At 44.7% G+C, this 24,350-nt stretch overlaps 1 protein-coding gene across 2 annotated transcripts in view; it reads right to left on the bottom strand.

Annotated features, from left to right (window-relative positions):
- ntng2a (netrin g2a) overlaps window positions 1–23,474 on the bottom strand; it is a 125,582-nt gene extending 102,108 nt beyond the window's left edge. The window contains exons 1-3 of one of the 2 annotated variants that reach the window (XM_078227580.1): window positions 23,229–23,474; window positions 22,010–22,589; window positions 55–698 (exon numbers count right to left, since the gene is read on the bottom strand). In XM_078227580.1, the coding sequence (XP_078083706.1) occupies window positions 55–698; window positions 22,010–22,243 (878 nt within the window). In that variant the 5' untranslated portion in view covers window positions 22,244–22,589; window positions 23,229–23,474. Of the gene's footprint in view, window positions 1–54; window positions 699–22,009; window positions 22,706–23,228 lie in introns of those variants that run through there. The other variant, XM_078227581.1, reaches the window with a different exon arrangement.
- Window positions 23,475–24,350: the final 876 nt, after the last annotated feature.

The following is a 24,350-nucleotide window of genomic DNA, read 5'->3' as shown; positions in this document are numbered from 1 at the left end:
GAGCAAATAAAATCTTGACAATGACTCTATTTCAATAATAATCTGATCCCTTACCTGCCCATAACTTCAACATTAGAAATGGCATAGAAGTATTTATTTAGGTATTTCCTCTGCACAAATGTTCCTCCTGTTGCAGGTTTAATCAGCCTAATTCGAAGGTCTGTTAACGTGAAAAAGTCCTTCAGTCCCTTGTTAATGTCCATCCTCTTGTACAGAGCCTCCATGTTCTGGAGGAGCGAGCCTGCAAAAATGGCAAAGCGTTCCTTGACCTCAAAGTGCAAGTTCTTCTCATTTTCAAAGCCCACCCACTTGGAGTAATCTTCTGTGCAGATTATCTGGAGGGCAGTCACAGGTGAGAGATCGCGGACATTTTTGGCCTCCATTCTGAAAGCCTCCATGCAATCCTCTGCATAGTACTGATAAGGCTGCCATGTCCTTCCATAGTTTAGGGACTTCTCCAGTATCATGGAGGTGGGTCGGCCTGCCTCAAAGGTGATGACGATATTCTCGGTGAGTTGGATGCTCTTGTTCCAGGAGAGGGTGATGTTGGCTAGGAGAGGCTCAGGGTATTTGCTCCAGGTGACACTTTGCCAGTAGGTTACAGGCCCGTTTCCCTCCTGGTCAAACATGAGTTTGGGGGGATGAGCTAGGTCTGGATTTGAAGCATCACATTCACTAAAGCACATGTAGGGATTGCCCTGAAATGAGATCAAAGAAGGTTGATTAAGTATGAGTTAATTTGTTTTCTTAAATTATCTACCAAAGCATGCTTACAAAAACAACAGTGACATTCTGTAAATACAAGTGAAACTTCATAACCCAAGCGTTATTTCCAAGCCTGATTAAGGTTCCAATGGTAATTCTGCAGCTGTCCTTAGTCACAACCCAGACTGGTCAAACAAGGATTCCACGTCCAATCATCGATGATAACCACATTTCCCACACTCTGTACCACTGGAAGTGTAAACTCCAAGTGAGATTTCACAACAAGTGAAACATCTACTGGAGTTTGGCTTCATCTACTGCTGAAACTGCAGTATCTTTTTTTTTCTCATTAGTTCATTGTCTTTAAACATTTATAAACTGCATTATGGAGTAGTGGGACACTAGTTGATGCTTTTGATTTTCCATAAGGGAGAAACATAAAAACTAGAAGCAGGAGTAGGCCAGTTGGCCCTTTGAGGCCGCTCTGCCATTCATTTTGATCATAGCTGATCATCAAATTCAATATCCTGATCTCCCTTCCCCCCATATCCCTTGATCCCTTTCGCCCCAAGAGCTATATCTAATTTCTTCTTGAAATCACACAATGTTTTGGCCTCAATTACATTCTGTGGTAGTGAATTCCACATGTTCACTACCCTCTAGGTGAAGAAATTTCTCCTCACCTCCGTTCTAAAGGGTTTACCCCTTATCCTCAAACTATGATCCCTAGTTCTGGACTCCCCCACCATTGGGAACATTCTTTCTGAATCTACCCTGTCTAACCCTGTTAGAATTTTACAAGTTTCTATGAGATCCCTTTTTCTAAACTCCAGCGACTTTAATCCTAACCGACTTAGTCTCTCCTCATATGACAGACTTGCCATTCCAGGAATCAGCCAGGCAAACCTTTGCTGCTTCTATAGCAAGGACATCCTTTCTCAGATAAGGACACCAAAATTACACAGAATACTAGGAAAACTGGAGAGTGCCAGTAAGTCATAGAGTGAAAGTCAGAATATTCTAAAGAAATTGTGAGAGTAAAAAGTTAAATGAGGAGAGTTCTGAACACACAGTTAAATTATTATTTATTGGTCACAAGTAGGCTTACATTAACACTGCAATGAGGTTACTGTGAAAATCCCCTAGTCGCCACACTCCGGCACCTGTTTGGGTACACTGAGGAAGAATTTAACATGGCCAATGCACCTAACCAGCACGTCTCTCAGACTGTGGGAGGAAACCAGAGCACCCGGAGGAAACCCACGCAGACATGGGGAGAACGTGCAGACTCCGCACAGACAGTGACCCAAGCCAGGAATTGAACCCGGGTCCCTGGCGCTGTGAGGTAGCAGTGCTAACCACTATGCCACCGTGCCGCCCTCAACACATCTGTTGGTAGCAATCTCATTGCCCCTGGGTTGGTGAAGGGGGATAAAAGAGTATTTAACACGAATACCGAACATCTCAAAGTGCTTTGTAGCCAATGAAGTATCTTTTTGAAGTGTAGTCATTGTTATAATGTAGAAAACACAGCAATCAATCTTGCTCACAGCAAACTCCCACAAAAAGCAATGTGATAATGAGATTATCTGTTTATGGAATTAAAAACTGGAGAAGCTGGAGAAGTTCAGCAGGTCTGGCAGCATCTGTGGAGAGAAAATCTTCCAGTCCTTCCTGCCTCGGGGATTATCGCGGGTGGGACAGACAATTTCACGGACCATTGAAAGGATCGTTGACCTCGGGTGGGAACTCCTCAACCTGGAAATCCCGCTGAAGAGTTCATGGGCAGGTACTCCGATCTTTTCCGTGCCCGCCTTGCGGCAAGTGAGAACAGCGAATTTGGCGTTTCAGCCAAAACTCCATTCACTGCAACGGCACCGAAGAATTCTAGCCACGGACAAAGTTGGAGGTCTTCGGTGAATGTTTTGAGTCGTTAAGAAGAGTCACATTGGACTCAAAATGTTAGCTCAGTTTCGCCACAGATGCTGCCAGACCTGCTGAGTTTTCTCAGCGTTTCTCGTTTTTATTTCAGATTTTCAGCATCTGCAGTATTTTATTTTTATCCGTTTTTGGGATATTGACTGAGGGATAAATATCAGCCAGGACACCGAGGACAGCTCCCCTGCTCTCCTTTTAACCAGTGCCATGGGATATTTTGCATTCACCAGGAGCAGATTGGACCTTAGTTTAGAGTCTCACCCAAAAGATAGCGCCACCAACAATGCAACACACCTCCAGTACTGCGCTGGAGTGTCAGCCTCAAGTGAGACTTGAAACTGGAACCTTGGGGTTCAGGAGGTGAGAATGTCAGCAACTGAGCCACAGCTGGCACACAAGAGGTAAGTGGAAGCAGAATAAATCATTCAGATTGCTACCTTTGATTCCTGGTAGCAAATAGTCTGTGGACAAAGGGTGAAAACAAGCTTAGGAATGATGCTTCCCCCACAGTCAAACACCCAACCAGCATTCACTATTTGGGCAGATACATGAAGAATGCGTATTTTTGGTGAGATACCAAAAATACAACTGGTGTCCTCGTAACTGTAGTCCTGCAAGATTCAGGGCTTTCAAATGTAGGGAGAAACTAGATGGGTGACGGATAAAGGTACACTGAATCTAATTTACATGATTAAAATTGAATCCTGATAAATCTATAAATAATTTATACTTCAATCAGCTCTCCCACACAACAGGAGCCACAGGTGGTTTTGTATGCAATTCCAAACATGAATTGGAGTTTATTTGCATTAGGCACCTTTATCCAAACTACTAACTGCTATTGCTAAACTCCTCCTTAAGAGAGAGTAATTTGCATCACAACTGGAGGCCATTTAGCCCATTCAGCCTACGGTGGGAAACAATCCAGTGGGTCCCATTCCCCCACTCAATCCCTGTGGCCCTTTTAATCTATTTCCTTCAAGTGTCCATCCAGTTTTCTTTTGAAATCATTAATCAAAAACATTAACTGTTTTCACCATCCTCAAGAGCAGTGTCATTATCACTCCACATAAAAAAATTCTTCCTCACATCAACTCGCATTCTGCACTCCCTCTAATTCAATAATATTCTGCTTTATTTAATTCTTCTTGCTAACTCACATTTTTCTACATATATTCTGCCAATGTTTTGCCCGTTCTTTATCCTTTCTATACCATTCTATATCCATTTTCAAACTCTTTGTATCCTCCTGACAACTTTTCTGGGCTATTTTTCTATTGTCAACAAATTTAGCTACAATTAGTTCATCCAAGAAGAACATCAATAGTTGAGTCCTCAGCACTGACCCCTGTGGCACTCCATTGATTGCAGTTTGCCAAGTTAAAACTTACTCATTTATACCAACTCTCTGTTTCCTGCTAGTTAGCCAATCCTCCATCCACTCTACTTGTTTACCCCCGATACCGTAAGAACTTATCTTGGACAGTAACTTTTTGTCATTTTATCGAAGGCCTTTTTGAAATCCAAGTACATGACATCTACTGGTTCCACTTGTTCTATCATCAAAAAGCTCTAATAAATTTGTCAAACATGATTCCCCTTTCACAAAACCATGCTGACTTTTTGTATTATTGCTTTTCTAAATGTCCTGCTACAAACTCCTCAATAATGGGTTCTAACATTTTTCCAAAGACAGACATGAGACTAACTGGCCTATGATTTCCTGCTTTCTGTATCCCTCCTTTCTTGAATCAGAGTGTTACACTTGCGGTTTTCAAATCCCTGGGACTTTTCCAGAATCTAAGGAATTTTGGAAAATTTACAACCAATGCACCCACTATTTCCGCAGCCACTTCGTTAAGACCCTGGGATGCAGGCCATCAGGTCCAGCCTTTTGTCCCATTAGTTTTCCCAGTATTTCTTCTCCAGTGATCCTGATTGGGTTAAGCTCTTCCATCCCTTTTGCCTCTTGATTTTCTACTATTCTTGGAATGCTTTTGTGTTTAATGCAGTTAAATTAGATAAAAAATAGATTTTTCAAAGTCTAGGTCATTTCCTTGTTTCCCATAATTAGTCTCAACCTCTGAGAGACCAACGTTCATTTTAACGATTCTTTCCCTTTTTATATATCTGTAGAATCTTTTACTGTCTGATCTTCAACTCAACTTCACCTTCGTCACTATCCACTAATTCACTTGGTACCCAAGTATGTATCATTCCCTCTCTTAAACATACTCATGGTGCAGAGATGCCAGCGTTGGACTGGGGTGGGCACAGTAAGAAATCTCACAACACGAGGTTAAAGTCCAACAGGTTTATTTGGAATTACGAGCTTTCGGAGCGCTGCTCCTTTGTCAGGTGAGTCTGATGAAGGAACAGCTCCGAAAGCTCATAATTCCAAATAAACCTGTTGGACTTTAGCCTGGTGTTGTGAGACTTCTTAAATATACTCAACAAGAGCCTTCTGAGTTAGAAAATTTGAAAGATCCACAACTCTTTCAGTGAACAAATGTCTTAATCCAGCTATATAGCCGAACTCATAAATTGAGACTTTGACCCTTAGTTCTAGACTGCCGAGGCAGGGGAATAATTGTCTCAGTGTCTACTGTGTCAAGCCCTTAAGAATTTTATATGTTTCAATTAAATAACCTTTCATTCTTCCAAACTTCCTACTCTGTATGGCTCATTTCCACTCTGTCTTGGCCATTCACATTGGCTATCAATTACTTTTTTTTTTAAGTAACAAGTGAACTGCAACAAAAATAATCAAAATGTATTGAATGCAAAACAGCAAAGCACGGTGACTGGTGCACGTTTTTAATATCTGAAATCAGATCTCAGTGAGTGTTAGAATGCAACCGATGACAACTTTGTATTGGATGTAATGTGACCAATGGTAACAAGCTGTAAGGCTCAGCTGACCCAGTAAACCATGGAACCAATTTCAGAATAATGTAATAGTCAGCTGACCAGCTGAATCACTATAAATAAGAACCTGTTTGGAATTGTGGGGAGCTTGGAGTGGCCCAGGGTGTGACCCTAAGTTTGGAGTAATGATGTTTCTTTATTAAGCCCTTTCTTTGATTTATAAGTTGGAGTAAGTTTTGTTCTATTTTTATTGTCTGCATTTGAAGAGTTATTTCTTCAGTGAGCATCGCAAACAATGCTTACAGGTTTGTTTTAAATTCCTTGTCCATCTCTCTCAGTGGCTCAATTGCTAAATGTAGCACTTTGTGTAGCACTGAGACATGTTAGCCAAGAAGGTCTAAGATTTGAGCTTCTGTTTGGATAGCTGATCTGACTTGGCCTCCAAATTAGTAAGGAAGGGGAGTGTGATCTGAAGTGGAAATTGTATTTATGTGCAGGTGCCCGGTGGGACCTGCATCAGGCTTCTTGACTGTGATGCTAACACAATACAGATTCTCACAGGCATTCAGGCCACTTGGGTGAAGGACTGCAGAGCTGATAGCACTTGTGAACTGTAGCTCAGCATTGGTTAGCCCATTCAGGAGAAGACAAAATTACACATTTGATGAGAACACAAATGGCAACAGCATCAGTGTCCTTATTTTCAGGACTTTTATAGTACACCCTTTACCCTTCTCTTTGTCCTCCTATGGAAACACCTCACTGCTTCTGGGCACTTATCATAGTCATCTGGATAAGAGATTAGATACTCACCATTCGGAGAGTTTTGGATTTGGCCTCTATTTTATCACACTGAGATATGTATAGCTTTGTGTAGTTATAGAAAATATCTTGTGTTGTTATAAGCCAATGGTTTTCATTAAAATAAATTATGAACATTCCACAAAGAAGAAAGTCTAACCCCTTATGCCTCACAATGCTGGCTGCTCAGATTTCACAGCTTCTCAATGTGAGGAATGTCTGTGTGAGCAGGGAAGCACTTCCTATTTTTAAAAAAACCAAACAATTGTGCCAAGCGCTTCCAGATTAGAAGTAGTACAGGTCAGGCGCAAAATATCACTCCAATAAATTGGCCTAAAAATGAGTCTTAATCACAACCTAAGGAAGGCAACCGTGACCAGGTATGCTTGGGTCTTCCTTGAACACACTAAGAATAGTTAGATGGCAATTGATTATGATCAGTTTGTGATGCAAACTCACCCACTGGGCTGGGACCAAGTGAGTTGTTTTTACGAATCAACTCTCCTAGCCAACCAAGGTTTTAATTACATCAGACAAGCCCAATTCTAACAAGCTTCCAAAGGTGAAACCAGCCTAAGGCTCCATAGCTTTGATTTTTAGATGATGTGTTGAGGGTTCAAAAGGAATAATTGTTTTCAAATATTCTGTGTTGGAACCATTTCTATCTTAAATTATTTTCAGTGAAACGAGGAACCGTTCCAGTAACTGTGCATCTGTAAAGGATGAAACTTTTCAATCCTCTTCAGTTGTGATTGCAAGTCATTAGAATTTGGTTTTAGTCTTTCTAAAAATTAATTTAGTGGTTTCCAGCCAGTAAATTCATGAATTTTCTTTTATAATACATGGCTTTGCAACACTACACCAAAGTATCAACAAGATTATGGATTCAAATTCTGGTGGGGTTTTAATCCAGGACCTTCTGACCCAGAACTAAGACTTCTATCCACTGAGCTAAGTTAACACTTTCTTCCAATCATACTTTAGATGATGTTGAACACACAAATTTTATACACTTCCCACCTCATGGGTGGAATCTTCCCCTTGGCGCACAGATTGCTGCCTGAGGCAAGGAAACCTGCATGCAGCATTCCAACTGCATAGCCATGTTTTCTCTCTGGATTTTAGTGCACACAGTGCAAAATAAATCTGCGGGGTGGTTTGTGCTGTCACTCTGATAGAACCAGAGATCGGGGCGCAGTCTTTAAAGGGCATCCCAGTGGCATGAAAACTAAACAACCCCCCCACCCATGGACCTGAAGGACCATCCCCCCAAAAGAATTGGGGTGACTCCACACCACACAGGCTTTGAGTGATCCCCCCGCCCACCACCACCACGCATGCATCAAGGCACAAAACCCCACCATCCCACAAGCATTGGAGCACACAACCCTCCCCCCAAACAATGGAGCACAGAAACCCCACCCCAAAGCATCGGAGTACACAACCCCCCAAAGCCATAAGCATCAGGACACGTACCCTCCAACCCCACAAGCATTGAGATGCGCAATTACCCCCACCCCACAAGATTTGGGGCATGCACCCCACCCCACAAGCATCGGAGTGCCCCCCCCCTCCCCACAACACATAAGGAGCCCCCCACCAATGGGGCTCTCCAAAGAGCCTGCCCCATGGTAGTGCCATCCTGGCAGTGTCATGGCATTGTCCGGGCATGTCTCTCTCTGCCTCCTCTCTCCCAGCGGGTTCCCCCCACTGCTTCAAGTTTTAAGTAGCTGTTGTAAACACATTGGCGAGGTGCGAATATTCAGTGAGGGGGCTGGGGAAACCGTACAATAAATTGTAAATTTATTCAAATTTATTGAAAGGTGGGAACCTTATTACATCACGGGCAAGGGGTGTAGAAAAATCAGAAAATCAAATATCACTGGCAGGAATCTCATTTCACTTCTCATGAGATTAGCATCGGCCCATGTTGCTGTTTGTGCAGATGGCTAACATGGGCTGAAAATCACCCCCGTGAATGCATTTCATTTGAGGGGTTGAGGACTCTGGGTCTGTACTCGTTGGAGTTTAGAAGGATAAGGGGGTGTCTTATTGAAACTTACAGGATACTGCAAGGCCTGGATAGAGTGGACATGGAGAGGATGTTTCCACAAGTAGGAAAAACTAGAACAAGGGGACGCAACCTCAGGCTAAAGGGGCGATCCTTTAAAACAGAGATGAGGAGGAACCTCTTCAGCCAGAGAGTGGTGAATCTGTGGAATTCTTTGTCGCAGAAGGCTGTGGAGGCCAGGTCATTGAGTGTCTTTAAGACAGAGATGGATAGCTTCTTGATTAATAAGGGAATCAGGGGTTATGGGGAAAAGGCAGGAGAATGGGGATGAGAAAAACATCAGCCATGATTGAATGGCGGAGCAGACTCGATGAACCGAGTGGCCTAATTCTGCTCCTATGTCTTATGGTCTTAAGGGACAATTTCCATGTTTGAATGTGTTGAGGTGAGGATTCAGTGTGACTTAAGGTGTGAAAAGGCTGAGAACCGTTTGTATATATTCAAACATAAAAATGTTCTAAAAAACCTACGACTAGTATCACTCAAACCTTAGCAGCACAAAAATAAAATTGAATAGACAGTTGGTCAAATGAAAAAAAGATTCATATTTCAAGTTATAGCTAAAAGTCAGATGATGCTTTTAAAATGGAGCCTGTTTGACATTGGTAGCAACAGTGACTGCTTTGTAAGGAAAGTATACACGATATTCCCATTTGGCAACAGTCATTATTATAGATTGGCACTAGACCAGCTTGCTACTTTCTACCAAAATATCACAAGCTAAGAGGAAACCCAATAGTATAAAACTACTCCAGCTACTAAGTATGGAACACACAAGCTATTATTCTTTTATGAATATGATTTTGTGGTAACTCGGCATCAATGTGAATGAACTATGTCTGGAGGGTTGTCAGTCAGCTTGAGTGGAATGAGTGAAATATGGTTGGAGAAGCAATCTCATCAATAGTTAGTTAACTCATGCATTTAACTTCATTAGGGAGTTTTTCTATTGTATCATGTACTAATGGAAATCCAAGAGAAACAGAACGAGTATTGCTGAAAAAAGAGACATGCTGAAGAAGCTTTCATCTTGCACTCATCAGGATAGATTGCTAAATTTCAAAGGGAGCAATAATTTATACTGCATAAGAAAAGGGGTTTTGATTGGTTGACAAGTCAGCTCTGATTGGGTGAGACATTGCTGTGGCATATGCACGAGGGAGCTATTAGCATCGTGCTGTTGTTTATTCAAAAAATGTGCTACGTCTGGACATATTACTTTTGCCTGCAAAGGACAGGTAGCTGTGTATGCAGGATTTTCAAAGTAACTTCATTGCAATGTTAATGTAAACCTACTTGTGACAATAGTAAATAAACTTAAACTTCTATCAAGTATAAGTGAGCCACATTGAAAGTCTAAGTGATAATCTTAACTTGGTTGTTAGCATCATTCTTAGCACATTCAGGATTGTTCAGCAAGTGCTGCCAAATTGCAGAATTAGACATTGGCCAGAATTCTCACATCCCGCCTGCCACTGGGATTTTAGCGGGTGGGTTGCGGACAATGTGAAACCCCATTAACAGTCAGGCAGGAATTTCCAGCTTATCGACCAGCGTGGTAAGAGAATTCTGCCTATTATGTTCTGAATTTTGTGAGCACAGGTTTGTTGAGTATGGTTGCGAACCGCTGAAGGAATGTATGGTTTGATACACTTGCCGGTCGTTAGGACTTACAACCTACATACCTGGTACTGAAATTCATACACCACATTACTCCCTTGTGTGGTGAGCAGAAAGTCTTTTTGGCCTGATGGCAGCATCTTGAATGGAAAACACCACTCATGTTGCCATTGCACATTAGCAGTGTGAAACAGCCAGCTTCACCTGTTACTCATATGTTTCAGATATTTTATCCTTGGGCTGTTCGCAATAGGCAGGGTACAGATCAAACTCAACCAAACTGTTCTTACAAAACTCAGAACCTAATGCCTAACATTAGATGTGATTCCACGGTTGGGTAGCACTTGCTCCCAGGTGTGCTACAATGACACTGACAGCCAATTTAAGATTGACAGTTGGACTCACAATGTAGAACACTTTTGCTTGCTAGAAGCTATATATATTCATATGCAGCACCTTTCCTCTGCAGGCAAAATGACCATATCCAGACATTGCACGTTTTTTGAATAAAAGCATGGGAGACAATAACTCCCTGGTGCATTCACCATGGTAATGTCTTGACCAATCAGAGCAGCTTGCCAACCAATCAGCACCCCTTTTCTCATGTAGTTAAGATTGTTGTTTCCTTTGAAATTTGGTATTCTTGTGTCTGTCCTGATGAGTGCAGGATGAAAAGCTTCAACCGCATGCCCCTTTTGCAGCAACAGTCAAGTTCTGTAGTAACCTGTGCTACTGAAGTAGCCTCAAAAAAACCTTACTAATATCATAGTGGGTAAATTAAACAGTTCTGGCAGGGTTTACTAAAAGCATTGAAAAGGGTAAGATTTGGATTTATTCAGTGCACCCACAGATAAGGTTTGGACATTTTAGATCAAAATCCCTTGTAAGACTCGAGCTATTCTACACCTGAGAACAAATGCAGAATGATTGCCATAGTCTAACTTTGGAATTTGTTGGGTTGTTCTTGTCTTTAAATTGTTGACCCATGTTTCCTCCCCTCCCCAACTATTATTGTTATTAAAGCAGGTTAATGGTTGTGGTGAATTTGAAACGTCATGGAATATCTACAAGCTAAGAAGAGTTAATTTGGCAGGAAATCAGGAGGGTAACAGATGCTGGGATCACTCAACAGTCACGGGAATTATATTTTTATTAAAGAGCAAAGCTGAGGCTTTAGTGATATTGTCAAATCAATGACAGATTTACACCATAGAATTATATATTCTACACCATAGAATCATGCCCAACGAGTTTGTACCGACGCTAAACACCTGACCTCCCACCTAATCCCATTTTCTAGGTGTAGACGTCTTACAAGGGGTTTTGACCTAAAATGTGCTCATCTAGGATAGAAACTGCCATCGTTTCTGCTATCCTCTATTTTGTTCCCATTCTCAGTAAGAAGTTTCACAACACCATGTTAAAGTCCAACAGGTTTATTTGGTAGCAGGAGCTTTCGGAGTGCTGCCCCTTCATCAGGTAAGTGGAGAATTTGGTTCACAAACAGGGCATACATAGACACAAACTCAATTACAAGATAATGGTTGGAACGCGAGTCTTAACAGGTAACCAAGTCTTTACAGGTGCAGACAATGCGATTGGAGAGAGGGTTAAGTACAGGTTAAAGTATTTTGATTTGCAAGTCCAGACGTTTTTCTCAACAGTTGCACTTTGCGTTGGAAAATCTTGATTTCAACTTGTAGATATGCAAAAGCAAAAAAAAATGGATATTTTGACTGGATGCTAACTAAAGTGAAAGTGTTTTTTTTTAATGAACTTCAAACAAAATGTAAATTCTCCTGGGAAATTGACAGTGCGGCGATTAGCATAACTTACTCTCTCAGATCTGACAACTTTGAAGTTTAGAAGTGGTATACCGGATGCATTTTAACAACATTTTACTCATTAAAAAAATTCCCAAATCTTTAAAATATGTGGAAGGGTGCAAGTGGCTACGGGGGAAAAAAAGCAGACTGATTTGCGAGGAGATTGAACGTAGAGAGGAACCCAGTCAATTTTCGCGATACAGCATTTTAGCAACCTGTGCTGTGAAATCTGTGGGGGCTTCGAGTTTACATATGCCATTTTATATACTTTCATAAGAACGTTTGCGAAGTTGGGCAGTTATAAACATAGATTCTGTCAATGGAGCGAAAGGGGGCAATTATTGAAAAAGGCCCCACAAATATGCAACTCTGGGAGGGGAAGTTTAGTGGCCAAGTGACGGTTTGGAAGGGAGTCCTGGACGTGGAGAAGTTAATCTGTTGGAGAATGGGGAGGGGAAGAGGGGCTGGGTTGCAATCTGCCATTCCTCATGTCAGAGTGATGGAGGCGAGAGGAGAGGAGACAGCGGTGACCGAGGACCCCGGGGCTGCCTCTGGGCTAAAAGGAAACCGATAAGAGCAACATATCGCGAGTGCTGGAGATCTAAGACAAAAGCAGAAAGTGCTGGGCAAACTCAGCAGGTCCGGCAGCATCTGTGGATCGAGATACGAGGTTAACGGCTCGAGCCCCGAAGAAATCATGTTGAACTCGAAAGGTCTTTTAGAACTCTTTTAGCACTTTGGTTGCTTTTCATTATTAACTACAGCTCTATAATTGGAAATAGAACTAAGGGGAAGACCGAATTTGAAAAACATGTGGGTGTAAACCCTAGAACAACAGCTGCTTCTACAATTATGTGCCAGATGAAGGGAAAACCATAACGCATAGGAACAGAATTAAGCCACTCGGCCATTCGAGTCTGCTCCGCCATTCAATCATGGCTGACATTTTACTCACCCACAAGAGTAATGAGCTGAATTTAATATGTGTACAAAGCTTATTAACCACCTTGAAAGGATATCTACTTAAGAACCATAGAAGCATTGAATCCCTACAGTGCAGAAAGAGGCCATTCGGCCCATCGAGTCTATACCTACTCTCCAATAGCATTCCATCCATGCCCTTCCCTCTGCCATACCTATCCCTGTAACCTCGTGTGCATTTGCCGTGGCCAAGCCACCTAACCTGCACGTCTTTGGACTTCCAAAGGGTTTGGCCTGAAGCTTGTGAAAATGAATACCCGCTATGTCTAAAATAAAAAAGCACCATTGTTTTCGGACTCAACCCAAGCCAGGGGTTTTTGTAGATCACTCTCCATCCAACAGGGATGAAGAAATTGGGGGATTTCGCCGACCATTCTCAGCTCCTGTAGATTTTACTAATCTGTTTCTAATTGCCTGCTTTAACGATTTGGTTTTGCATGGGGGGGGGGGGGAGTGATGAAATATTAATGGGAAATATTAGTTCCGTTATTACTCATAAATGGACGTTTTCGACGAGTAATGACTCGGACGGTAATGGAGCGGCTGGGATTTCTTTACTTGTCAAACTGCTGAATGGGTCCATTTTTTAAAAAGCCTGCTTGACCTTAAACAATAGTAAATATTGATGAAACTGAACTAATGGAAGGATTGATGATGCAGGCAGGAGACATTATAAGAATGGAAGTGTAATGCAGGCAGATCCACGTCAATCCACTCTGAATAAAGGGCGAGGGTTCAACAGACGGGAAGACACCACGTCCAGACTCGGACCTGTTTCGCTCACTTGTCAAACCGCCACTATCTTTTTTTAATGCAAAACCCCGGTATCTAAACTTGTGAAATGTTTCCTCTTCGAGCTTAACTGACAACCACAAGTAGGCACTTAAATGTCTCCTTTAGGCTTCCTGGATATTAAATATAAACGCGATTCTATATCATTGTCCAGAATATTTATTCTTTTAAAAGGCGCCACATAAAGTCCAATCTGTAGAAAATGCAGACAGGTATTTTCCAGGAGTTGAACACATGATCTCACTGATAAGGGGCTTTCTCAGTGGAAATTTGGACACTTTATTGTCTTCTCTTTGTCTCCCTCCCTTCCTCAGTCAGCACTCCCTTCCATGTTTAATTAAATATTAATATCCCGGAAACGCCTTCTTAAAAGGACAGTTGCTAATCCAAGCGCCGCTTAACGACTCTCACTCAAGTTTCATCGATTTTTCTTTAAGAAGGGTCGTTTGAAACCAAGGTCGCTCCTCAATAAGGGATTGTGAAGATGTTCTTCGGCGAAGATCGGTAATGATCTTTAAAAGGGGCTTTTCGAGTCTACAACAGGGAGGAGAGGGGATGCTCAGATCGACAAGGAGAATGGGAAATTCTTGGGAAAGTATCCATTCATGTTAGCCCGGGACAAAGCGGGTTCATATCCCAAATCCTTAACGTGTCAAATTGTCCCTTCCAATCCCATTTCCGAGCAAAGCAGATATAGACAGAGAGCCTGGGGTGTGGGTGGGAGAGAGGGAAGTGATGGAGAAGGAAATAGGAAAGCAGAGGGGATGAACTGTCTCAAGTGGAGAAAGTTTATATCTGCACCAGCAGCCAATGCACCCAACCATCCTCAAAATTATCAGTTGTGTCGCTTCAGTCAGCAGCGCAGGCTTGTGTCCCGGTCAGAGGGGACATCATAGGATGCGTTCTTCACGTGTGAACAACCAGGGGGCCATAACTGGACTATTCCCTCTTCCACCTTCTTCCGTCGGGAAAAAGATACAAAAGTCGGAGGTCACATACCAACCAACTCAAGAACAGCTTCTTCTCTGCTGCCATCAGACTTTCGAATGGACCCACCATGCATTAAGTTGATCTTCCTCTACACCCTAGCTATGACTGTAACACTACATTCTGCACTCTCTCACCTTCTCTATGAACGGTATGCTTTGTCTGTATAGCGCGCAAGAAACAATACTTTTCACTGTATACTAATACGTGTAGTAAGAAGTCTCACAACACCAGGTTAAAACAGTAATAAATGAAATCGAACGTTCTTTCATCATAACAGGACATTTATCAATGGACATTTATCAATCTCGTTGGGAAGGGACTTCCCACGCCATCCCGAACTGGACATCAACACTCGACTGAACAGGGAATAAATAGTTATACCTATTTAATCATTTCCGTTTTCTTAACTCTGTTATGGGCTTAAAACGAATGCAAAGAACAGCCAGCCAAGAAGTAAATAAGTAATCTGCAAAGTTACTGATCCAAGAAGTTCTGTGACTGGGTCAGAGCTGGTGTCTCTATCCCCGGCTGCCGCTGGTTCCCCAGCTCCCCTTGACTCACCCTCCACAGCTGAGGCACCCCGCCTCCAAATCCCTGACCCCCCTGTTGATTAAATTGTTGAAGTCTGAATATTAAAGGCTCAGTTCCGACTCATCTTTTCGTAAATCTGCAGATTTATTTATTTTTAAATCAGGAAATCTATCTTCCCTGCTGGCAGGGACATGGGGAATTATCGCGGCTATTTCACAGTGGGACAGTAAACTCCCCCCTGTTCAAATCCAGTGAGCTTTCCAAATGGGCAACCCCCACCCCCCACCCCCATCGCAGCAGGCCAGACCCCGCTCCGAAACACTCGCGCCCGTCAATGTGCTTAAATTCAATTAGAATGGATAGTTAAAATAGTATTTAATATTTAATACTAAGCTGATCCAGTCCCTTCTGTTCCCCATCTGCATACCCTGGCGAGACGCTCCAGGCGTGTGTCAGGAATTGCCTGGGTAGCTCCGAGGGAATCCGGGTCGGTCCCCGCTGTGAGGCCGTTCTCAGCGCCATTCTCCCTTTGGGCAGCGGGCAAAGTTTGGATTTGTAACGTTGCAAAAAAACTTTTGAAATGCTTCCCGGTATTGTACTGGAAAATAACCCGCGCACACAGATAGATATATACACAGACACACACACACAGATAGACACACACACAGATAGACATACACACACACACACAGATAGACACACACACACAGATAGACACACACACACACAGATAGACATACACACAGACACACAGACAGACACACAGACAGACACACACAGCCAGACACACACACAGATAGACACACGCACATACACACAGATACGCACACACAGATAGACACATACACACAGACAGACACAAACACACAGAGATAGACATACACACACCGATAAAAATCAATAAAAATCTGGAATTAAGAATCTACTGATGACCATGAAACCATTGTCGATTGTTGGAAAACCCCATCTGGTTCACTAATGTCCTTTAGGGAAGGAAATCTGCCGTCCTTACCTGGTCTGGCCTACACGTGACTCCAGATCCACAGCAATGTGGTTGACTCTTAAATGGGCATGGGATGGGCAATAAATGCTGGCCCCACCAGACGCCCACATCCAGTGAACGGATTAAAAAAACACACAGGAACACACATACAGACACACAGCTACATAGAGGTTTCTCAGTGGGTGGTATGATGGCACAGTGGTTAGCACTGCTGCCTCACAGCGCCAGGGACCCGGGTTCAATTCCCGGTTTGAGTCACTGTCTGTGTGGAGTTTGTACATTCTATCCGTGTCTGCGTGGGTTTCCTCCGGGTGCTTCGGTTTCCTCCCACAGTCCAAAGATGTTAGGTGGATTGGCCGTGCTAAATTGATCCTTAGTGTCGGAGTCTAGCTAGGGTAAATGCATGTGGTTATGGGGATAGGACCTGGTGGGATTGTGGTCGGAGTAGACTCGATGGGCTGAATGGCCTCCTTCTGCGCTGTAGGCTTCCTATAAACTTCTACACACTGACAGATACATACACAGACACATACAAATATACACACATATACACACTTACATACAAATATACACATACATACAAATATACACACTTACATACAAATATACACACTTACATACAAATATACACATACATACAAATATACACACTTACATACAAATATACACATACATACAAATATACACACTTACATATGCGCGCAAACAAACCTTTGTTCAGAGCCTCTCAGTCAAGGAGTATCCGGCGTTATTCAGTTTGTCCAAGTGTTAAGTGGCCGGAGTGACCGTGAGCTGAGAAATCTATCCGCTAACCCGGTAAAAGGGGTTGGGTGTGTCAGCCGGTTGGATGGGAGTTAGTAGCAAGGCACTGACAGGCGAGATAAACAGGCTTCCATGTGTGAAAGGCCCTAGCGACTCCTTACTCGGAGTTCTGGACATTATTACAAACAATAGCCACAAAGGTTCTAGAAATGCATTAAGATACGGATTTAGTCCCACTCGGCCATGGACCCGACCAACCTACTCAGCGTTTTTAGTTTCCAGTTTGCTGTTGCTGGTTATTACACCCTGTGCTCCCACACACTCTTCTAACTTCCACTGGGAGTTAAAGAGAAAGGTTTTCAGTGCATTGGTAATACTGGACAGTGAGAGAGCAAATTGGTACGATTCCAATTTACCCTCGCCCAGTGACTGAGAGCAGACACGATTGCTTCGGTGCTGTGCCCTATTTCAGAGGGAAGAGTTCACACCAGCCAGACACCCAGTCCTTATTGCACTGCCCCGAGGACTGAGATGTGACAGGGAGTTCACTCCGGTTAGATGTTGCTGCATTTTAATACAATGCTGATGTGCTCTGTGGGGTGGGTCTCATACAACGTCCTTTGGGGGGGGGGGGGAGTTATTTAGCTGGAAGGGGGTTGCGAACTTGGCTACAGTTGTCGCAGCCCTACTCTGGTCTCAGAACCCGCCTGAGCCGGTGTCGGAGAATCGCACTCGGGAACTCCAATATTGAGGGTCGCACAATGCACTCACTTGATGCAGAGAGGCCCCAGACCCGGGGTGGGTGTCAAAGATCCTGTGGCATTAATTGGTTGAAGAGCAGGAAGTTTCCCTGTCAAGCCACCCCTCACACACACACACAAACTGGTAACTGGGTCTTTGGACTTTCGTTTCTGTACAGAACAGCGACAGTGTGTGCGACACTGCGGCACACACTGCCCGAATGCAAATCTTTCTTTAAGGGGCTGTGGTCCAGAGGCGTTCAGATGCTTAGAAAAAATTTGCCTGCAGCCAGGGTCATGCTTATTTGTAAAATTGATCGTAAATTAAAGAAAAACGCCTGCTTTTATATAGCGCCAGGGTCAGTTCAGTCCAAAATACTTTCAATCAAGTACTTCAATTTTTATTCATTCGCGGGAGGTGGGTATTGTTGGTTAGACTAGCATTTATTGCCCTTGAGAAGGTGGCGGTATTTCCTTCTTCAACCTCTGCAGTCCATGTGGTGTAGGTATACCCCCAGTGCAGTTAGGGGACAGCTCCAGGATTTTTGACTCAGTCACAATGAAGGAACGGTGATATATTCCCAGGTCAGGATGGTGAGCGGCTTGAAGGGGACTTGCGGGTGGTGGTGTTCCCATGTATCTGCTTGTCCTTCTAGGTAAGAGTTTTAACAACACCAGGTTAAACCTGGTGTTAAACCTGGACACCGCAAACTGCCGGCTCGAAGTGGAGAGGATCTCCAAGAAGATCGCGCATATCGACCTTTAACCGGGTGTGGTTAAAACTCTTACTGTGTTTACCCCAGTCCAACGCCGGCATCTCCACCTCATGTCCTTCTAGGTGGCAGAGGTCATGGTTTGGAAGGTGCTGCCTAAGGAACCTCGGTGAGTTGCTGCAGTGCATCTTGTAGATGGTTGCACGCTGCTGCCACTGTGCGTCGGTGGTGGAGGGAGCGAATGTTTAAGGTGATGGATTGGATGAATGTAATATAGAAATCCAGTTACTTAAAATTACACTGCACCCAATTCCAGATAACCTACAATCGTTGCCTGGTTCCCCAAAAGCGGCAATAATTTAGAATTTGAGGGGATCAATTCAGAACCCAGGCCGAACCACTCAAACAAATAACCTCGTGGTAATAGCTTTCAACAGGGAGGAAGGATCCTATTGCCCCTGCCGCGCGGGCAGTGATAGGATGAGGGTAGCAGGTTAAAGACACCCTCAGACATCTTGTGCCATGGACAATCTATCGATCCTGTCGGAGCATCTGTACCTCGGAAAACTAGTCAATTGCTGACAAAAAGTAATAATGATGTGGAGATAAAAAATAATAATCCATTCACATAGACTGCGACCCACTTCACCCTTTCCCCTGGGCATTGGTGGCGAACTCGCAACTGGGGCGAGTGAAGGCTTGATGATGTCCCATTGAACAAGTTTAATTCTGTTGTGTCTGCTCAATAATTGAAACATATGAACTATTTATAAAACTTAGTCATATCAATTTGCACCAACTTAGCAGTGAAGTGTGGGAAAAGCAAGGACTCAGCCTAGACACAGCTGGAAAAGATACATTAACGTTTTGGGGGTTTAAACAGAGTGCCAATGTTCTCTGTACAAGTCTGATTGGCCTGCGGTCTGTACAGTGTGGAGTGTCTATGTTTCCAATTTGCGGGAGCGTTATCTCGCCCTATCTGTACCCGGGCTGAGTGAAATGCCATGAATTGATTTCCTATAAATTGGTTCTCTGGCTACAATAAGCGGCTATCCCTGAATAGATAACGGATTGAAACCTGGACCCTCTGGGGACCCACCTAGACGGGCTACCATTTGGAGTCAGTCCCGCCATCACCCGCGACCGGCTACATTCAAGCTACAACTCCCTGTCCCCATCGATGAGGTTTTGTTTTCGATCCTGTTGAAGGATATTTTCAATGTCCCTGCGCTTCCGAAACATTATTAGGCTCTGGAAAGAGGCTCCCTCAATCCCCGTCCCTAGTTTAATTATTGCAGGATTCCATTTGCCTATAGTTCCCATTCCTAAAGCAGCCAGAGGCGAGACTGATTGGTTTCTGGAAGTATTACAATTGGTTTAACCTTGACCCTGCTATATAATTCCCGTCCACAAAGTTCCGCATCCATCTCACATAAATCCTGACTGGGGGATCGATGGGACTCGATAGTTCTGGGCGAAAATATCTACATAGAACATAGAACAGTACAGTACAGAACAGGCCCTTCGGCTCACGATGTTGTGTGGAGCTTTATCTGAAACCAAGATCAAGCTATCCCACTCCCTATCATCCTGGTGTGCTCCATGTGAAACCTTTTTTTTTCAGCCCCCATCTTCCACACACATTGGTCTCAGAGATTCAACAGGGTTATTACAGACCAGGGGAAGCCTTGCCAATTTGTTAACGATACTCCAAAAAAAAGAGTTGTTTTTTAATGGGGGGTGTGTTGGGAGGGAGAGAGAGGCTGATGATCCAATATTCCTTCCAGCCTGGCTAATATTCGCTAACTCCCCGCCTCCCCGCTCCCCCCACACACATGCCCGAGTTTAAACTGCCTTAAAAACCAGCCGCCCCATTAAATCTCAGTTGAGATTTCTCCCCCATCCTTCCATGTATTTCCGTCGTGTTATTCGAGATGGCAGCGGTGGTTCGCTGGAATTGGAAAGTATATAACAGGTCCCGCTGTCGCGACCGTTAAAGCAGCTTATTATAATTAAAGCAAACGGGGCCAGTCGGAGAGTTGAGGGGAATTCCATCTTTGATTTGATTTATTATTGTCACATGTATTAGTATACAGTGAAACGTTTTTTTTTTAGGGTCCTTACAAGGTTACCTAGGCTGGAGTCCCGTTTACTCAATGCTCACTACCCCAAAGTATCTTTAAAGTTTTCAAACGAAATTATCTCCTGCTCAGTGAATTAAGGTTCAGCGGCAGCACTGACTGTGACCCGGGGTCACAAAAACACCCCCACTGTGTTCCCCTCCCAGTCACTCACATTATACTAATCTAAGTTTATCAGAATAAAAATAACATTTGAGGATTTTAGCCATCTGTTATTAATCCGGGTGTAGGACACATCTACAGCGTAAGTGAATTGGCCCATTTTAAAAAAACACATGCATTATGTTCTCCCTCACCCATTCTGAATAACTGCATGTCTATTAGCCAAGTGTCTATTAAACTAAACCGGCGGCATTCTCTCTTAACTGAATTATTAATGTTGCAAAGTGCATTCATTCATTTCGGCTCCTGTGCAACTCATTGAGTCCCAGTTTAGCAAACCCCACAGCTGTCCAGACTCTGGTACAACGGGACGGGGATGAAACATGCCGCTGGATGCCAGTCAATAATGTTCCATCCCACGTCCCGCCTGTGCACAGCACGGAGAGTGGCGGCCGAATGGGCGTGTGGTTGTTGTTGTCGGATTGAAATTTCCCATCCCCCCTGTGCTGTACAAGGAGAGCATTAATCTCTCAGAGGAAGCAGAGGGAATCTCTGACAGGCAATTTAACTATTCGGAATTTCTCTGGAGTTTTGCTTCTTGTTCACAGCGTATTCTTGGCAACTTTATAAGCTGCCGAAACCCGCAGAGAAATTGCACTTTTCAAAAAAAATCCCTCAAAAATGGTACATGTAGGTAATTGGGGGGTTCCTGGCTGGGTAACAGACCGGAGATAGAAAAATACCAACAAAATTGGACTCAGCTCCTGAGATCTGAACTCTCCCATTCCCTGGATCATTAAATAAAGCGGCGGCTCAGCCTCTCTCTCTGTCTCACTCAATTCCACACTATGTACAGCATCAATTCTCACCGTCCTCCCCTTAACATTGAAGTTTCTGGCTGTGCATCGCTATTTCCGATCCATTCCCAGTTGTGACTTGAAACTTTATTGGGATTAGTGAGTGGGTTGTGTTATACAATTCTGGGCTGACACAGATGGAAATGCAAACCCCATCCATCTCTCCCTCCATCTCCCCCCACCACAAGCCCCTCCATCTCACCCCAAACACAAGCCCCTCCATCTCTCCCCCCAACACAAGCCACTCCATCTCTCCCCAACACAAGCCCCTCCATCTCCCCCCAAACACAAGCCCCTCCATCTCTCCCCCCAACACAAGCCACTCCATCTCCCCCCCAACACAAGCCACTCCATCTCCCCCCAACACAAGCCCCTCCATCTCTCCCCAAACACAAGCCCCTCCATAAGCCCCCTATCTCCCCCTTCATCCTCCCCCCACAAGCCCCTCCATCTCCCCCCTCCACAAGTCCTCCATCTCCCCCCTCCATCCTCCCCCCACAAGCCCCTCCATCTCCCCCCCTCCACAAGCTCCTCCATCTCCCCCCCCCCCACCCCCCAGGGCTCTTACCAGGGCACAGAAGCGCTCAGGAGGGTCTCCACAGGTCACCCCCGCCGGTTCCACCTTCACTCTCAGATACCGCTTCATGGGCACGGGTCGGGGCTGGCAGGCGTAAAACTCCCAGGAAGGGCCGGCGTCATCGGTGTTCACCAGCGACTTGCAGCTATCGTACTGAGTCCTGGCCGGCAGCAGCGAGTAGACGAGGGCGGCCAGCTGCAACATAGGCATGGGGCCGGAGCGCATGGTCCCCGGGCGGAGCGCACACGCAGGCTCGGGGGCGGATGGCGAGGGCGCACACCGGGCGCAGCGCCAGCTTCAGCATGGGCACCGGTTACACAGCGCCCGGGGCTCGGGAAATCCCACAAACTCCATCGCTGCGAGCCCTCCGGCAGCCGGGGCAAAAGCTCATGCGTTCCGGCAACCTCACACACGCAGAGTCGGTCTTGGCCACTCACTGGAACCGCTCGGAAATTCTCCCAAATCCAACCGGGGCAGGAGGGGAGGAAAATCACTGGCGACCCATCCGGACGCGGGTCCAGCTCCTACTCCTGTCCACTCATCTCCAAATCCGCGTGTGCATTGCAGAGAACTAATTAAGAAGGGAAACACAGGGAGAAAGGAGTAAAATGACCTGGGTACAACACACAAGATCCCCCGCTGCTTGGAGTGGCTGTGTCCCTCCCGGTTACTGCACATCTACAAGAGGATTCCCATATCCCACAACAGCCACATTAATGTCCCCTCCCCTCAGCCCAGATTAGAACTAATTAAGAAAGGAAACACAGGGGTTAAGAGGAGTAAAATGACCTGGGTCCAACACATAAGATCCCCCCGCTGCTTGGGGTGTATGTGTCCTTATCTCCCACATCCACAAGAGGTTCACAACATCCCACAACATCCAGAACCCCCTCTCCTCCCCTCACCTCAGCCCAGATTAGAACTAATTGAGAAGGGAAATACAGGGGTTAAGAGTAAAATGACCTGGGTACAACACACAAGATCCCCCGCTGTTTGCATTGCCTGTGTCCTTATCTCCCGGTTACTCCACATCTACAAGAGGTTTTCCATATCCCACAGCGGCCAGATCCCCCACCCCACCCCTCCCCCCGGCCCAGATTAGAAGCACACACTTTACTGCAGGGATGAGGACAACTCTGGGGCCACAAGTGAAGAGACCAGGGACAAGGCAGAGAAGGACGAGGGGACAAGAAGGGAGAGAGACACAAACCTGCAGCCAAGAGGCGATCCGGATTTTTAAACATAATGTGTGCCGGAGGCTGGGTTTTTTTTTAAAACGGGCTGACTTTGCCTTCAGGGTTTGCTGCTTCTGGCCTCTCCCTCCCGGCTTCAAGGGCAGATGGCCGGGGCTTTAGGCTAATGCTCCGGTCCAACTTAATGCGGGAGGCTAAATCCTTTTAACATCACTTTCAATCACTATCTGTGCTTTTATGGCAGGTCTGCTTGAAGTATGCGCAACTTCCTCCTGCACAGCCCCGGGCTCTGCTCTCCCCAATCACCTTAAAAGGGAAACGTTAGTGCCGCGGCTGCTCTTAAAAGGGCAGGCTGCCGTGGGAGCAAACGGCCGAAACGGGAAGGCCAGAGTCCAAATCCGCAGGGGAATGTTTTTTTTTAACGATCTGAAGGAGAAACACAGTTAATTGTGAGTTTACTCCCAATCAGCGTTATGTTGGGAGCGGGAGAGAGAGAGTCAGTTATAACTGGTGCACTCTTAAAGTGGGCGGGGCGGGGGAGAGGGGGGTAAAGATTTAACCAACTTTAGGGTAAACATAAGAAGTTATGTACAATCGATAAATGTGCACCGTTACAATCCCAATGGAATAATTTAAATAGGTCAGCTGAGGATCAGTGGTAAATAACTGCATCAAACACGTTCTTGCAAGAAACAGATTGTAACTCTACATTCTGCACTCGTTTCCTTCTCTATGAACGGCATGGTTTGCCTGTATAGCGCGCAAGAAACAATACTTTTCGCTATGTTAATACATGTGACAATAAATCGAATCAAATCAAATTATTCTCTTAAAGACAAGTTGGGAATTTCAACACTATGTTATTTTGCAATCTTAACTTCTACTGAATTACTTCTAATAGGTGCAGGAACACCCCGACATCTATTTACCCGTCAGGTTACTTTACGGTGGGTCTAGAAGAAGGGGGGAGGAAGGGGAGGGGGCGGGGGGGGGGGGGGGGAGGAGTGCAATGTCACTGTAATCTTTAGCATCCTTTCATTGCCAAAGAGTGTCTGCTGAGGTGAGGTCCAATCTGAAACATGCAACTGGCTGAGAGAGAGATGGTGAATTAAAGCAGTTTGCACCGTGCTCGGTGAAGT

This window comes from Mustelus asterias, chromosome 13 (genome assembly GCF_964213995.1).
Source record: "Mustelus asterias chromosome 13, sMusAst1.hap1.1, whole genome shotgun sequence".
Classification (NCBI taxonomy): domain Eukaryota; kingdom Metazoa; phylum Chordata; class Chondrichthyes; order Carcharhiniformes; family Triakidae; genus Mustelus; species Mustelus asterias.
Note: the sequence above shows the minus strand (reverse complement) of the source record. Positions and strands in the feature narration are given on the sequence as shown.